At 36.5% G+C, this 17,194-nt stretch overlaps 1 protein-coding gene across 1 annotated transcript in view; it reads right to left on the bottom strand.

The window, feature by feature from the left end:
* Nucleotides 1-15: 15 nt before the first annotated feature.
* Nucleotides 16-17,194, bottom strand: part of cpne8 (copine VIII) — a 58,289-nt gene continuing 41,110 nt past the window's right edge. The window contains exons 14-20 of the mRNA XM_051099504.1: nucleotides 15,593-15,639; nucleotides 13,622-13,803; nucleotides 9,516-9,643; nucleotides 8,807-8,909; nucleotides 7,127-7,184; nucleotides 6,333-6,406; nucleotides 16-4,664 (exon numbers count right to left, since the gene is read on the bottom strand). Coding sequence (XP_050955461.1) covers nucleotides 4,452-4,664; nucleotides 6,333-6,406; nucleotides 7,127-7,184; nucleotides 8,807-8,909; nucleotides 9,516-9,643; nucleotides 13,622-13,803; nucleotides 15,593-15,639 — 805 coding nt within the window. The 3' untranslated portion in view covers nucleotides 16-4,451. The remainder of the gene's footprint in view (nucleotides 4,665-6,332; nucleotides 6,407-7,126; nucleotides 7,185-8,806; nucleotides 8,910-9,515; nucleotides 9,644-13,621; nucleotides 13,804-15,592; nucleotides 15,640-17,194) is intronic.

Below are 17,194 nucleotides of genomic sequence, written 5' to 3'. Positions count from 1 at the left end.
CAAAACATCACAATAATCAACATTTTTTAAATAACTATGTTCTTGCATTGATAAGTGCTACACTTGATTTATTTGTGAGTGCATTTAATGCCAGACTACACTGATTTAACAGCACCTGCATGCATCTCAATCACAAAACCTTTTTATACTGGAGTAACTGCACAAGGAAAGTGTTTCAAAAAAGTAATAAATGAAAAATGCGACAATTAAATATAGTAAATTTGGCATAACATAAATAAATGCTCTATTAAGGCAAACGTCATTTCTAAAACAAACAATCTATGAAATAAGTTTCATATTTCATTTAAAATACTGCTCATGCAAACATGATGCAGGCAATATTAAACTGTGAATTTATAAATAACAAAGGTATATAAACAATATCTGTGTTTATATGATACGGGACTTCTATTAGTCCACCTAAATTCATCTTAAAAGATTCTCAGCAAAAATGATTCAGGACTAAAATTCATGCCGTCCAACCAGTGCTGTACTAAAGAAAAAAAACAACAACAAAAAAAACATTAAACAACCTACACCCGACGAACACAACCTCTAACCCTTTGAGGTGTAATGAGCAGGTAAACTGGTCCTAACTAAGCAAACTGGCACCTGTCACCACTTTCACAAATAAGGGTAATCACACCTGAGATTAAATGCACAATATCTGATATTTGTAAACAATTCATTAGCCATGCAGTCAAAATACTTTGTTTTAAAACCAACAAGAAGCGTTCATCTCAAGTTTTTTAGCTGCAATTTTTCTCATTCATGAATTATCATAGTCAATGTACAAATAATCTACAGAAGTGGTTCAGTTTGTAATAACGCTCAGTTTAATTTGACCATAAACGAGGAAGACCGCAGCGACAATGCCTGAATCCTTACGGAAGAAGCGCTCCCATCCCATACACGGTTAAATTTTGATGCATGTTTTCTGCATGATTTATAGAGATAATACAGCATAGATGCAGCGTGAGTGGGTGTGAGTTTGACGTTGACACACTGTCATGTTAAATAAATGAAGTCTTAGCTCTGTGCCTGTGTTTGAGTTATTTTTTCTCGGGGTTGCTGGGGTAAAGGCTTGCTTGTGTTTTTTCTTGCTGAAATATGAAGGGTTTGGAGCAGGAGCAGCACATCTGAGCTCTTGACACTGACTGGAGCCATCTCAAGAGACACGTTAAGTGCTGTTGGTAGCCTTTTTTTTCCTAAAGGCAGTTTAACTGGGTGTCACTGAGCATTGTTTGGTTGAGAACTTCTGATGCACTGGATTGTAAAAATTTGAAAACTTTAATTTTGTTCTTGACGATTCTTGTGATATTTTGAAAAGAATCAATTTAACTGAATCATTCTACAATAGTGATGTTATTTCCAGTTCATCAGTTCTGAATTAAACATCCCTAATAGCACACGTACATCTCGGAGATGTCTATTTGACGTCAGCATTTACATCTGCAAGACGTAGTTTGCTCATCTGCAAGACGTCTATTGGATGTTTCCTATCAGATGTCAAATAGACGTCTATTAGATGTCTTTAAGATGTTTATGATTTAGAATGCATGTAAAACTGACATCTTACAGACATCTGCCAGACGTTTGTACACAGCAGATGCTTTCCAGATCAAGAGATCTTTAACAGACATCTTGCAGATGTACGTGTGCTATCTGGGGTACCATCCAATCTTCATTTGTCTTCTTTTTTCCATTTCAGAGTGATATTAAATATTTATTTTATATTTAAGATGAAATTTTACCAGTGGCTGATTTGCTCTTCTGTCTTCAGTGATTTTATGCTAAAGTAATAGTCCAAAAACAAAATTCTGATGAAAACTGACTGACATCCTCTGCAGTGAATGGGTGCTGTCAGTATGAAAGTCCGAACATCTGATAAAAACATCACAATAATCCACAAGTAATCCACACCACTCCAGTTAATATCTTGTGAAGCTAAAAGCTGGGTGGTTGTAAGGAATAAATTAATCATTAAGATGCAAACTGTTGGTTCAGGCTAAAATATGAGTCCTCCATTCAAAAGATTGCTTTGTCTAGTGCAAATGTTGTCTCGTCTGAATCACTGCACAGATCAAACATCGTCTACAAGTGTAAATGGTCCAAAACAACTTTAAACAAATATGTTGGTGGATTTTGATGTGAGAGGAAAACAGGAAATGGACTTTTTCAGTGGAGGAAGCATTATTCCTCCATCATGGATTGAAATTTTGGACAAAGTGTTTTTTTTTTTTTTATTCAAATATCTTTATGATGGATATGTTTCTTACAAACACCCATCTTTTTTCTTTACAAAATAAGTCAGTTGATGGACTGGAGTAGTGTAGATTACTTGTGGATTATTGTGATGTTTTGATTCACTGTTTTGACGGCACCCATTCCCTCCAGAGTGGTGTTGTAGTGCTGCATTTCTCCAAATCTGATGAAGAAGCAAACTCATCTACATCTTGGATGGCCTGAAAGTGAGTACGTTTTCAGCAAATTTTCATTTTCAGGTAAAGGTAATAGGAACCATTAAAATCACTGACAGTAATGCCACTGACAAATTTCATGGTTATTTACAAAATGCATTACAGATTGATTAATATATCTAAAATGCACAACAGAATAAAACCACTTGACTATGTTAAAACAGAATTTTACAGTAAAATTTAATTTTATAAAGCAGTGGTTCTCAACTTCAGTCCTCTGGGCCCTCTGCTCTGCACATTTTGAATGTCTCCCTCATTTAACGCACCTGATTCAGATCATCAGCTCATTAGGAGAAAGATCCATGAACTGAACTGAGTGTGTCAGATTCAGAAACATACAAAATGTGCAAAGCAGAGGGCCCTGAGGGCCGGAGTTTAGAACCACTGATCTCAAGGAAAAGTATATGTATTGACATTTTGTTGTTGAAAGGCAAAAGTATCTGCCACCATAATTGTAGAATGACCCAAAGAACAAATCTCATTGCTCTGAACCCAGAATAACAGCATGTACCTCAAACTGCATGCAATTAAGACTAATGATTACAAACGCAAACAAAACACACCATTTGTGTGGTGCATGCTTCAAAGCATATGCTACTTCTGTATGAGGCTGTGCTTGCATTTCTGTGCTTGGATATAGACATAGAGAGCAGCTACAGTTCTGTCTGTACAGGAACAGTTCATCCAAAAATGAAAATTCTGACATTTACTCAGTCTCATATCATGACAAACCCATTTGTTCTTTTTTCAGTGAAAAAAAAAGAAGAAGAGACATTTAGCACAAAGTTCATGCTGCTCTTTTCCATACAAGGAAAGTAAATACTTTTATACTGCCAATGCAAATCTTCTGAAACTTTGTGAGGAAAAGAGGTAAAGTGTAAGGATATGGTTATTTATTTGGGAACCAATTCTAACATTCTAAGAATAAGAAGAGTTATTTTTAATAACCATAAACATAATTCAAGTTTTTGTGTTGATCTAATGAAAATAATTTTTGTAGATTTTATTTACCTAACATAAAATTGTTTTTCTTGTGACAACCGAATGAGAATTTATACAAAATGTTCCCTAATTGTTAATTTGAACGTTCTCAAATGGTTATTTTTATTTTAGATTTATAAAGTCTGTTAAATTTATGTTTCTCTTTTCGTAATTATAAATTACGTAATTCAATTTGTGTAATATAGCATTTAATCAAATTTAGAATTTGAGATCACTGGTAAAATGTGTAATAATGATAGTTTACAAATCTGAATCATAAGTGTTTGAAATGACTTTAGGATATATAAATAATGGCAAATTTTTCATTTTGGGTGAACTGTCCCTTGAACGGAGTGTAAGGCTTTTCCTGTTCAATTTCTGTGCTGTGCTAATGCCATGAAAGCTAAGCACAAATTCTTTACAGTTTGAGGCAGTCAAATGACCAAGAATACTGAATACTGAGATAGTAAAATAATTTCAAGCGAACACTGTACAATTAAATGAAAACCAAGGCCTCGCACATCTGCGTGAAAGTTTCTCTCACGTTTCTACTGAGGTTGGAATCATGCTTTTTCTAAAATCGCACTCGCGCTATTTACAACGTCATGTAATAAAATGAGTACGTTTCATTGTTAAGCAGCTTTCATGAGGTACAAAAAAACATCCATTTGTAAAAAACAGTACAATTGTAAACGTCTGCAGAAGTTCGTCAGACATGAGAACAGGAGATAGTATGTGAGACAGAGACTGTGAACTCATATCTGATGTTTGACTGACTGAAGAGGCCACTCGATACTTTAAAACAGTCTGAAATGCCTACTGAAACCTCAGCGTGCCTGAGGAAGGACAGCGCCGTGCGTAAAGCTCCCTAACATCACCCTACATACTGAAAGACAGCGTGTAGAAGGGCAGCGTTTCACTCAGACAGGCCATGTGTGATCCTGAGAGTGACAGTGAACCGAAGAGAAGACGTACGGTTTGTGCGATGGCTCAGATCTGCGTCTGCAGCGGGTGGACGGGGTGGATGAGTGTCGACGGAGGTTTGGAGGAAGTGGAGTGGGATGAGTGCTGAGGTTTGATGCCTCTGCTCCTCACATACTGGAGGAACTGATCTGGGATTTCTGCTAGAACGTCTTTGGCAAGACGGGCCATGCTGAGGATATGGTTCCCTCTGCGATCGATGTAGTCTCGGAAAGGAACGAACTGAGGAGAAATCGGAGAGAGAGATTTAGGAGGAATATGCTGTTGATATCTGTGGAAATTCAGTGATCAGTGATGAGTCAGATATGATCACAGCTGGAGAAATGTAGCATTGCATCATTTGTGCATCCAGTGGATCCTCTGCAGTGAATGGGTGCCGTCAAAATGAGAGTCCAAACAGCTGATAGATGTTAACTGATGGACTAGAGGGCCTTGGATTACTTATGGATTATTGTCATGCTTTTATCAGCTGTTTGGACTCTCACTTTGATGGCACCCATTCACTGCAGAGGATCCACTGGTGAGCTAGTGATGTGATGCTAAATTTGTCCAAATCTGATGAAGAAACAAATTCATCTACATTTTGAATGCCCTGAGAATTTTCAGCAAATGTTCATTTTTGTGTTCATAAGTTCCAATTTATTCTTAGTTTCTGTAGGGGCGAGTGGGGTAACTTGAGCCAGTGGGTAAGCTGACCTACCCCCTGTATCTTGGCAACTGTACACTTTATTGTCATGTGACCATGTATTTTGGAATCACACATTATTTCTGCCAGACTGTGAAAATGAGAAACACATGGGAGGAAAAATTTAGCATAACAGATGTAATGACTGTTACATAAAAACAAATTTATCCAGGTCTAAAAATATTTATGATACGTATAGTTGATTTAGCAACATATAAAACCATGTGAATCATTTAGCTAAATATTAGCCTGTATTGGTAAGCAAGCTAGTTTTTTCCAAAATGCCAGCTATGGGGTGCTAAGTGAGCCAAATGCTGTGGGGTAAGTTGAGCCAGCACTTTAACTTACCGCACCATAAGGCACTGGAGTTAAGTTAAATCTCTGAAGTATAAACTGGTATTTTAATGTGATGTTACGCAACTGGTTTAGTTAATATACATATTATTTGTAGTTTATTTGATAGGGTCAGTGTACAAGTGCACCAAATCCTTCTCTGAGAACCAGAAGATGCTTTTCATCACATTATAATCAAATATATCTTTCCACCTAATTGAGTTTTTATTTAATTTAGTTTAGTCTGTTTTTGGGAAGGTTAAAACTTTGGTATTCAACACACTGTTTCAGAAATGCAAACAATTAAAGATTGAAAATTTAAATTTATTTGATTTTTTAAAAAACAATAAATTAAAAATTACATTTGATTATGAAGTCAGCTTTTAAAAGAGGTAAATTACCTCATGGATTTCACATGGATTTGAATTAGATTCAATCAGATGGTCAGTTTTCACCCAGATGGTGCATCTTAACCCCTGACTCGGGTCAACTTACCCCTAACATGGGGTAAATTGAGCCACAGCTATATTTTTAGAACCCTTAGATACATTATTATAATTTCAACTGATAAGGAACATTCTGAAATTACTTTATATACTTTCATTGTACTTCTGCCTTATTTTCCATCATCCTGCAGACCGCATAGCTCATCTTACCCCACTCTCCCCTGTGCTTGCCTGCTCAGCCTACTTGGATTTATTGTAAACATGTTTCTCATTTGCTTTTACCACACGTACTGACAGATGAGACAAAATTATTGTGTGTGGTCATCAGTGCTACAGATACTGTAGACATTAAGTTGAAAATCACCTGGAACATTGCTTTACTATTTCTGTCCACAAATATATAATGCACAGGGCTGCAAAGCTCACCTGCACAATGTCTCTCTCTGCGAAGCGACCCCTGGATGATATCCTGACCTCATCTCCGTCTAGTTCAATCATCTCTGTCAAATGGAAGAAAATGGCACAGGAAAAAACCATCATGTGGTGCTCACATTCGGCTCAGGCTGTTATAGTCAAGTGTGCTATCATTGGATTTCATATGAGTTCAAATACACCCTTTAATTTAGCAGCCATGAGTTCAAAGAGCAAATCATGACTGCTGTGAGATATCGATAACACAGGGAGCTGCATGTAAATGAGGTTTTATCTTCATTACAGGAAAAAACAGTATCAACCTTTAAACAAATCACAAGAAGAGACCATGGTTTATTTTTTTAATGTGTAACATGAAAGTGCAAAAACACGAAAGGAGATATGAAATGATAGTTATAAAACTATGCGAAATGCAGTTTGTGTAAAAAATCAGGACTGGTAAAAGAACATTGTGGTTTTATATGATACCAACAAACAAAATATGAAATCTCCAGCAGATGAGGCAGTGATGACAGTTGCAACTATGTAACTAGATCACACTTTTCAGATGAAAGGAGAGGTCCAGGGTTAGTTAGTTAGTGAACTGATAAGCAAATGGAAATTTCAAAGCTCTTACAGCACATACGCTACTAATAACGTTCTGTGGGACTGATTGGTCTCACTGGAACATGTGTGAAACAGGTTTCTCTTTTGATCTGATCTGGTTTGCTGGTTCTCTGTTGGACTGGACTGATATCATATCACATCTTCACACATCCTCAAAGACATACACATCTCTCTCATCTTACCGTCAAACTCAGCCGGCCCCACTCCAACGATGATAATTGACATGGGAAGACTAGAGGCCTTCAACAGAAGGGAACAGTTAGTTAAAACAAGACCCCCAAGAATACCCTCCTCATATAATTCAACATTTGTATGCGCAAAAAAGATCACAGTATTGCAATATATGTTGCATCTATTATAGAGACACATAAGCCACTTTTCTCAAATAGGGTCCAAACTGGTTTTCATTCATTTTTAAGCAATGGCTAATTTTATACAATTACATGTCTGTGATCACTGTAAAATGGTGATTTAAAATAAATAATTTTTAATCGTCCCACACTTTATGTTCAACTCTGTTACTGCACGATTTCTCACTTTAAAAAAGCTGCATTCCATTCCAGGTAGTGACATAATCCATCTTCTCAATTTTTGGAGAAATTATAGTGTTGAATGGATTTGTCAAGCTTAATCATTCAACCCTGTTACTAAGTTATTTAAAATATACTCTTTTTTCCAATAATGTTTTATATTTAGCAAAAACTACGATTTGGTCTTCAACTAAATGATTAATTTTAACTAAATTTTGGTTAAATATACAAATACTTTATGCAAATGTTACTTGCAACCCTGTTACGCATTCTACTTTTAGGTTTATTTAAAGTTTGAACATTACTTTGCACAATATTTAAGGATAGCACCATGGGTGGCTGCCATTGGTATGTAATTCTAAAATCTGAAATAGGAGACCCATTCATAAAGCTCAGGTAACGTGGCCAGCTCGAGAGTAAATGGCTTAGCTATCTGCACACTGACACATTATGAACGACTCCTGTCATGATTTAAAGAGACTCTGCCCATCACCGTCTGCACAGTATATCACATTTCAGCGTCTAGGTTGATGTGTTTTAAAAGAAAGACAAATGGATGTAGTTTAAGACTGTTTTTTTCTTATTTCGTATTCTTTATTGGAATAGCATCCACAATGAGGAATCAACAAACTTTGTGAGTGGGTGTAAATTATTCTCTTTTATTCATGTCTTCAAGTGATTAGAGTGATAAGTAGCTATTGTTTACAAAGCAAACAAACTTGGACTCCTTAAAATTAAGGTTCATCTTGTGCTTCTTCCAAGTTGATAATGTAATTTTTAAGCGCATTTTTAAACATTCTGTCAGTGTAGATAATCAAGTATCATCCTAAAATGTCAGCCCTGTTGCCATGATTTTGTAGTAGACAGCTGGTAGACAGTTTTTTTTTTTGGCAAGAATAATGTAGTTTAATGCCTTGAACAGAAGTCTTGTTATGTCAAATTACACAGTAAACCAATTATCTACTACAAAATCATTGTAACAGGGTTGACACTTTAAGGTCATATCTTACTGACAAACACAACACTACTTCTAGACAAAGAGTTCAATTCTGTGCAATGATGCCTTTTAAGATATATTTATGGAACAGTTTATCCCCATAAATGGGGAAAAATAATGAAATGATGATGGTAACAGTGTTGACAACTTGGGGACACTATGTTGACATAATGTCAAAATCTTGCTGTTTATAAAAATAAAGTAATATCACACAGTAAAAATTGGTATCAGCTATTCATTGTCATTTTTTTATAAATATGTATATAAGTGACGCTTGTCATTTTTATTCTTCCAGATGGAGTAATGATTGCAGGGAACTGTGTTTTTATACTTACATTTACAATGGATTCTTTCGTCTGAGCCATGTCAGAGATCACCCCATCAGAGATGATGAGGAGGATGAAATATTCTGAGCCATCCTTCACTAATGACGCATATCTGCAAAGAAATAAGCTGATCACTTCATGTGCTCGTAACGGACACAGGGGCTGAATTTCAATACAAGTCCAATCTATCCTAGTGTCACAAAGGAAAGTACATCTAAAATAGTTAAAGGAATGTTGATGTTGGTGTGTTGGTGCACTATTTGTGGTAAGGCAAGTTTATTTATATAGCACATGTCATACACAATGGTAATTCAAAATGCTTTAAAAAGAATTAAAACAGTTAAAATAAAGTTAGAATAAAAATAGTTATACATAAAAAAACAATGCAGTCAGTTCGGACGTAACACTGTGCTCATTCAGTAAATGCACAATTAAACAGATGAGTTTTGGTAGATTTTCCAAGTACGCCCCATTGCATGCTTTTAGGGCTACTGCCTACAATCGGTTCTCTAAATGAGGTACCAGGATTCAAACATAATATTGTAGTACTTAAAATAACAAACTAAGAAAAAAATGAATGGTTTAACATTTTATGTAATTTTACTAAAAAACTAATCTTGAAACTTTCTTTGTAACTAAATTTTATAGTATAGTTTTAGCACATAATAACTAGTGAGATAAATAGTGTATGAGCACATTTAAATATAATTGGCCTCACCTTGCTACATGATTAATGACAGGTGAGAAGTATGTTGGTCCATAGAGACGAACAGACTTCAGACTCTGATAATACGCCTCTAGAACGCCCTCTATCCCGCTGCAGTATGGGTTTTCTGGGTTCCCGTTCTGTAAGTACACATATGCATAAACATATGCACATGTAATCACAAGTTCACAATACAAGCATCACAGAATAAGATGGATACACACTGTAAATGGGTGTTTAGGCTACATACCATTGTACAATGTACTACACCGCAACTTCATCATTGAAAATTTGTAATTGCAAATATATTTAAAGCTGCCATAGAATGCATTGATAAAATATTTTAAATTGTTCTCTGATGTCTACATATAAGGTATGTGGCTTAGGTAAGGGCAAAAAATCTCCAGAAACGGTTTTACATGTCTATTTACAACCCTAGGATTTGTCTCTAGAATGAAATGGTCTGGTATTACCTTATTTGGAAGGGTCATGAATAATAATGACGAGCACTGCTCTGATTGGCTGTTTTACAGTGTGGCTCATTTCAGTAGCTCACACAGCAGGAAGGAAACACAGGGAGGAAAATATTTATTTATTTAGGAAGCCGCTATTAATATACGGGGCAATAAAACTGCTTTTGAATGCACGATCACTTTTTACTTTCACTTTCGAGATTTTGTAATCGCACATGCTCTGTGTATATTAGAGCAGCAGTACTTACCACGCATTTTACAAGATCAGATGCTTGTCAGTGGTGCTCAGAATCTGTAAATCATTCGCCATTGTCCTCAGTCATCTCTCCTTACTCTGTTTATGTGGTAAGTGAAATCTTATGTACTGTAATGTAACAGGTTACCGCTAGCAAACTGCCAACCATGTCCTTTTAGTGGCTCGCATTATTTGTTTTCCGTGCCTTTCTGAATACAGACACCAACCCATCCCTGCACATCACATCCCCTGCACAGCCTGGAACATAACATTTATTTCCATGAGCTGTCATTTTCGCAATTGTCCTTGCTTGTTTCTGGTGTATGCAAATGTTGGGGGCATAATTATTAATGATCCTGACTATAATGTCACAGTCCATGTTATGTTGGGATATACCTCTTTTCAGTGGTCTTTTTACATGAGATTTACATAAGAAGGAGGAAACTGGTGTTTGAGGCTCATGGTACAGTATGTCATTTCCGTGTACAGAACTGTTATTATTCAACTATGCCAAAGTAAATACAGTTTTCCATTCTATGGCATCTTTAAATACATGAAGTTTATTTTTTAATAAAGTTTCAGACCGTGTCGCTAAGAACTTCAAAGGTAAAGTAAGTCCTTTTTTCACTTATTTCACCATGGATTTATTTGAAAACAGCACAATTTTCAGAAAGACTGAAATTCAAAGATGGTTCTGTGCCGACTATAATGGCTTTGACAGTAATGTCACACCACACAAGTGTGAGTAATTGTTTTTATTACGTGGTAACTATTGCTTTGTCTGTTATTACAGATTGTTTGATATGTACTGAGTATTTATGTGTCCATCTATGAAGGATGTAGGCTGTCAAACATACACAACTGTTCGCCAATCATAGCAGTGGGGGCGTTTATATACTTATTCTGATGAGGGGGTCAAAACAGGACAGAAAATAGCCTATTACTTCTGAAATTATGTTTTTTGATGTAAAACTTTTAATAACATTATAAGTGGACCTCAGAGAACAGTACAAAATAATAAAAAGGCAGCTCATGACCCCTTTAAAGTATATTTTAGTTTGTCGTTAATGCTCATCAGCATATTCTGCAGTACACTGTAACCATAGTAATTATTAAATTATACATAAAGATGTACTTAAGTCTCACATATCTGGGTCAAAAAGCACTCTTCAGCTAATTGCATTTAATGTAAATCTTAAAAATAAACTGTTTAAATTTAAATTCAATTAACACTCTTTTTACATTTTTCAGAAGAATAGAACATATTTTTATGTTAAAATACTTTTCAATAATATCCAACAGGATTTTATTTGATATAACACAAATTATTGACAGTATGGATAGTTAGTAATAGTAGTAATAGTGAGTAGTAATCTATATTAATAGTATATACCTGTAGTGTACATACATAGCATAATCGGAAACGTTTACAGTGAGCAAACATTGTGATAGCAAAATGACAACAACAAGAATCAGCCATCAAAAGTTTGATCTGGCCATCTGAGCTCACATTCCAAAAGCTTCCTGCAATAAGAGGCGCGTTTAAAGAGCGCTATTCACTCAAGTAAAGCTTTAATGCTCTGCTGAGTGCATATGGAGTCTCCCGCGCTCAACCCTGAGGAGAAGTGTGTGTGTGTGTTTTTTAGCTGTGTGTGGGCAGCTGCAGCCGCAGGCAGTTCATCTGTTTGGTCCAATAAGAAGGATCTGTGTCTCACTGTATATGGGATTATGTGATAGATTCTCTGTGACGGTTTCGTGGGTGTGGAAGAGGAAAAAAAGAGAAAAAAAATAAAGAAAATAAATTCCGTCCTCTTTAGAAATGTGAGACAGCTGTGGGTAATCTTCATTTGCTAATGTCTATCAATCTTTTTCAATCTCCTTTATGAACGCTCTCATCCATATTTATCAGTTAGTCACCCCGCAGAGCCCTTATTTGGTTACCAGGGGTGTAGTTGTAGTTGTGTGAAATCAAAACCAAAGCCTTTTGGCATTTAGTCCATGTTTGCTTTTAGGTCATCTATATGCTAATGCATTTCTGAAAGTTAATAAAATGAACTTTTAATAGATGTACACATTTAAATCTACAATCTCCTTCCTTAATTACCAAGGAAGAGGCCGGAATTTAAAGTAGTTTTATTGTGCTTGCCCGAGGTACAATAACTAAACAGCCATGCCTTTTGAATAAAAGGAAAGCACAGCTGATATATTCCGGCCAATATGAAATGCGTCAACACAGTTGAAAAAAGGCTGCACTTGGTCTAGAAGTGTAGGCTCTAAGGGTCCTGCTTGAGAACAGGTTCAAAAGGGGATCTGAAAGAGCTACAGATGGAGGAGTATAGCCAAACCTAAATGTGAATCTATAATAAATCTCAGCATTAGACAAAACAATTGATTCAATTGGGTTTATTAAGTAAATGAAACACCTAAAATGTTCAGCACCTCAGGGCGCCCCAAAGAACAGACAAAGTGTATATATATATGCAACAAAACACTGATAATGATTAAAACCAGGTCATTGTAATACCATTTCTGCACTGCATCATTATTTCCTCTTGCATTGGCTGTGCAATGCAAAATATATATAATGATGTAGTGTGAAATTCCAGAGTTTACGTACCGTTTACAAAAGTGCAAAAATAAAAATAGTGGATTACACTCCATAAGTAGATAAAACCTGGATTTACATGAAAAGCATTGCTAAAGTAATGGATAATCTCTCTCTCTCTCTCTCTCTCTCTCTCTCTATATATATATATATAGTTTTTCTTACCCCAATATAAGAATACCATCATGACAACTCTCAGGGTAGTTTAGACACTGTTAATATATTTTGTCTCTGTGGACTAGATTTGCTATGCATGCTGCTGCTGCACAAAAAATCATAAGTAATGTCCTCCATAGCAGATCTAGACATGTGGTGCTGGGGAGGTGGAGGATTTCAGAGAAACTCTAAAAGAGCGCTGCAGGAAGCTTGCAAAGACTGAACCAGACTATATGAAAGAAAGCTAATTGGGTGCAGATACAGCAGAGCTTTGTCCAATGTAGTACTGTATGATGAGACTGCTTGCAGATTGCATTTAAAGGCTGGAAGACTTAAAACTTGAACGAATCATAGTCTGAAGTAAAGAAAAAAAAATTGTGCATATCACATACTCTACTCTTGATTTCTGTGAAATTTGTCAATGATAGCTTCCCAAAATCTGCAGACTGCATCTGATATGCTGACTGGGCAAAAAGCTGGGCAAAAGTAATGTAGTATATTCCATCCTTAACTGATGTAATACTCTCACTGACAAATAAAATACATATCTTCAAAAAAACATGCTTTTTGAAAACAAAATGTGTGAACATAAAACAAAGGCAATTACGTTTAGTTACTTAACAGTATAATCATAAAAAAGTGTCCTCACCAGGGGGAATTCGTGAGAGACGCGGCCATCGGGTGGCAGTTTTGCACCAAACCCTAGTGCAGGGAACAGCTTATCACTGTCATAGTCCTGAATAATCTCCCCCACGGCTCTGAGGGCCAGTGCATACGCATTCAGATGATAAGGGCTCATGTAGTGTAGAGAGGTAGGTTGGGAAGGGTTGCCTGCCATAAATAAAGCAGAAAATGCATGAATCAACATAGCATTTAAATATAAATGGAAATAAGTAGGTAAGATTTCATGCTGTATAGGTAATAATAGGTCATTTTAATAAAATGGATCCATTTGTGTATATATACATATATGTACAGTGCACAGCATAAATGAGTACACCCTCTCTAAAACTTAACAAATTCAGCAATTACTCTTAGCTTAGGAGACATGTTAGGGTTCTTTGGAGATATAATGTTCCAACAAGCCTGCTTGATCAATTACCAAAGAAGAATGTCAAAATTATTTAGGAAAATAAGATTTTCTTATCAAAGTGACAAAATGTTGTGTTGCAAAAATAAGTACACCCTCCTGAAAGTTACTAAATAAAACAAAAAAAGCGTAGGTTTAAGGCCATTTTTGATTAACAGGTAAGTATATTAAACCAAAACTTTTAAAGACAAGTAATTTCCTGACAGTTAAAAGTGTTATATAGCCTACTGAATCATACTGAGACTTAATGCTGTCAACAATGAAACCACTTGGAAGAGAACTTTCAGGAAATTTAACATAAGAGTGGTACAAGAGGAATACCATATTATTGTTTTAAGTGTGAAAATATAGCAGAAGTAGCACCGACATTCAAAAACAATGGACTTGTGACAAGGCTCCTGAAATAATGAGGTCTTCACTTTAAGTTTTCATTTAGTGATGAGTGAATTGTTGCTAGAAAAAGAGCAGAAGAAATACCACGCAAGTGTCTCAGAACCAGCAAAAGCTATAAAGAGTGACACTTTATCTCACAGAGTATGACGCAGCCTGCAGAAGTGACGTGCATGGTTGCTGTCACCACTAGATTTACCTACTGTAGCAAAAGCACAATAAACTCATCCTCTTCCAAGGCCCATATTTACAAAATATAGACTTCTGAGAATCCATACTCTGGTCTCAAGAAACCAAGTCAATCATTTCAGATCCAAAAGCATCCAAAATGTTGTGGTGTTGCTAGAGGAGGAGTACAGTGAGAAGTCCCTGGTACCCACAGTGACGTTCAATGGTAGTAAAGCTCTTATATAATCATTTCTGATTACTAAAGGTGTGAGGGAGTTGTACTTTATCAAAGCGGTCATGAATTCACACACCACTGTGTGATGTAATACAAAAACTTGAAACAGAAGATGCTACCCTCCCCTCATTCCCTGCATTATTGGGCATTTTTTCAGCATGACAATGAAGATATTCATTCTCCCAGAGTGAAAATCCTTCAGTGGACATGTATTTCACTCAGTCTTAACACTTTTGAGCAGCTGGGGGGATTCTGTAGAGACGAGCTGAGCAAAACCCCCTATTAAAGACCAGGGCATTTAAAGAGGTTGTCCTCCAGAAGTTAAACAGGACAGATGTAAAAATTTGTCATGAACTTGTACACTCAGTGCCAAGAAGGTATACTTAAAGTTGGAGGACATACTAAGTACTAGAATTTTATACATTTGCTGAATTACATTTAGGGTGTACTCATTTCTGCAATCTATTATTTAAACAAAACTTACTTATTTTACAGAAAATATTTGCATATAGTTTGTTGTTTTTATTAAGTATATTTTTAATACATTTCAATTTTGCCATCTTTCCATTAATTATATTAGTGATCATTAAGAAAATACATCTTTTATATTTATTCAGAGGGGGTGTACTCATCTATGCTGTGCACTGTACATGAACACAGATAAAATAAGCCATCATCTTCACATGTCAGTGATGCTTTTTCATTTGAAGAGCATTGTTTTAGTAATGTAAGCTCACCGTTTGATGCAGTAAAATCAATGGCCACTGTGAAATTAATTTGAGTGCTGCAAGTGAACAGAGCAGAAACAATGATGTGAGCACATATGTGAGTCAGGTTATGAACATAAAATATATGATGTTTATTAAAGTATAATCAAGCTTCTCGGTCAAATCCCCAGTGAGCTGACTGTGTGAAACTGTGTCTCAGCTCAATTTAATCTGTGGGCAGAAATGAAGAAGTTATTCCCTCGGAGCAGCTCTATGTTTATCTAATATTCTCTCTGCAGCTTCCTGGTTTTTCTGTCTGTTCTACAAAATGCATAAATATAGAGAGATTCGCTAACTGTCTGTAAGAATGTTCCACAGTAGTCATTGCAGATTGCAGATCCTTCCAATTATTCCTCAGATATTTCCAGTGTTTGCTGGACTGCTTGAAGGCCAGGTCATGTGCCTGGGGTCTCTGTGTCTCTCAGAATAGAGTGCTCTATTTATAGCTCGGTTTATTACGGCATCATAATGCAGTGCGCTGTCTGTGAATATGTGTGTGTGTGACGTGGAGAGGAGAAGAGGGGAAGGAAGCGGGAATTAATCATGGATGGTGAGGCACAGCAATGTGTTTCCAGTCTCAATAGATGAGCTCAAGTACGTTCATATGCATGGAAAACCCGGATGACATCAGAGTTGCCAAAATACGTGAGACACTGAATTCTGGAGTTTCCAAAATTATGCATCTGTTTCCAGCATGATAACTACATGTCATGGTTTTGGGGTAATGTAAACTCTTTCACTTAAGTAATGAGACAACGTAGCATACTGCTGTTTAAAACTCTTATTACTGAGAACACCATAGTGACCACCTAGCCCACCACCCTACCAACTGCCTAGCAACCACATAGCGATACCCTAGCAACCATCCAAAACACCCTAGCAACTGCTGTGCAACTACACAGTAATCCCCTAGCAACCACAGAAAACATCCTAACAACTCTCTAGCAACACTTTAGGAACTGCTTAGCAACCACATCACAATGCCCTAGCAACCGCCCAGAAAAACACCTAGTGCTCTCACATTCTTCAGAAAACGCAGAAAATTTTTCCTTTCTGTCAGTCACTTATTATGGGTCACTCTTGGGAGCCCAAACACCTCTGACAAAAATGGCAATGAAATTAGTGAGTGAAATTTGCACGTGTGTCCACGCCATGAACATCTGGGTACATAAGGGGCAAGTGTGCTTCACTCAGCTTTGTTTTTTGAAGCAAATGCAGTGTATTTTAACAGCAGCAGTCTCCTCTCACCTCTCACTGTTGGATTCCATGAAACAATCAGCAGACTCTCCTTGCCTCGAAATATGGATAAGTGCTGAGAGACCCCCTGGGCATTTTAATAGAGATCTCTGAGAGCTAATTTTCTCTGTAAGTACACATTTCTCTAAAACAGCAAAAACAGAGAATTGTGTGTATTGCAATATGTCTTTTCATCTTTGGGTTGTACCCACGCTGAAACAGCTTTCGTGGACGGCTCGTGATCTGCTTGTGAGAATATGACCTTGGTCACACTGCACTCTCAGCTCTCACTTTTTTTTTAAAAGAGAGAGTCACCTTATATGTATCCTGTCCTAG

Source organism: Labeo rohita, chromosome 25, assembly GCF_022985175.1.
Source record: "Labeo rohita strain BAU-BD-2019 chromosome 25, IGBB_LRoh.1.0, whole genome shotgun sequence".
NCBI lineage: Eukaryota > Metazoa > Chordata > Actinopteri > Cypriniformes > Cyprinidae > Labeo > Labeo rohita.
Note: the sequence above shows the minus strand (reverse complement) of the source record. Positions and strands in the feature narration are given on the sequence as shown.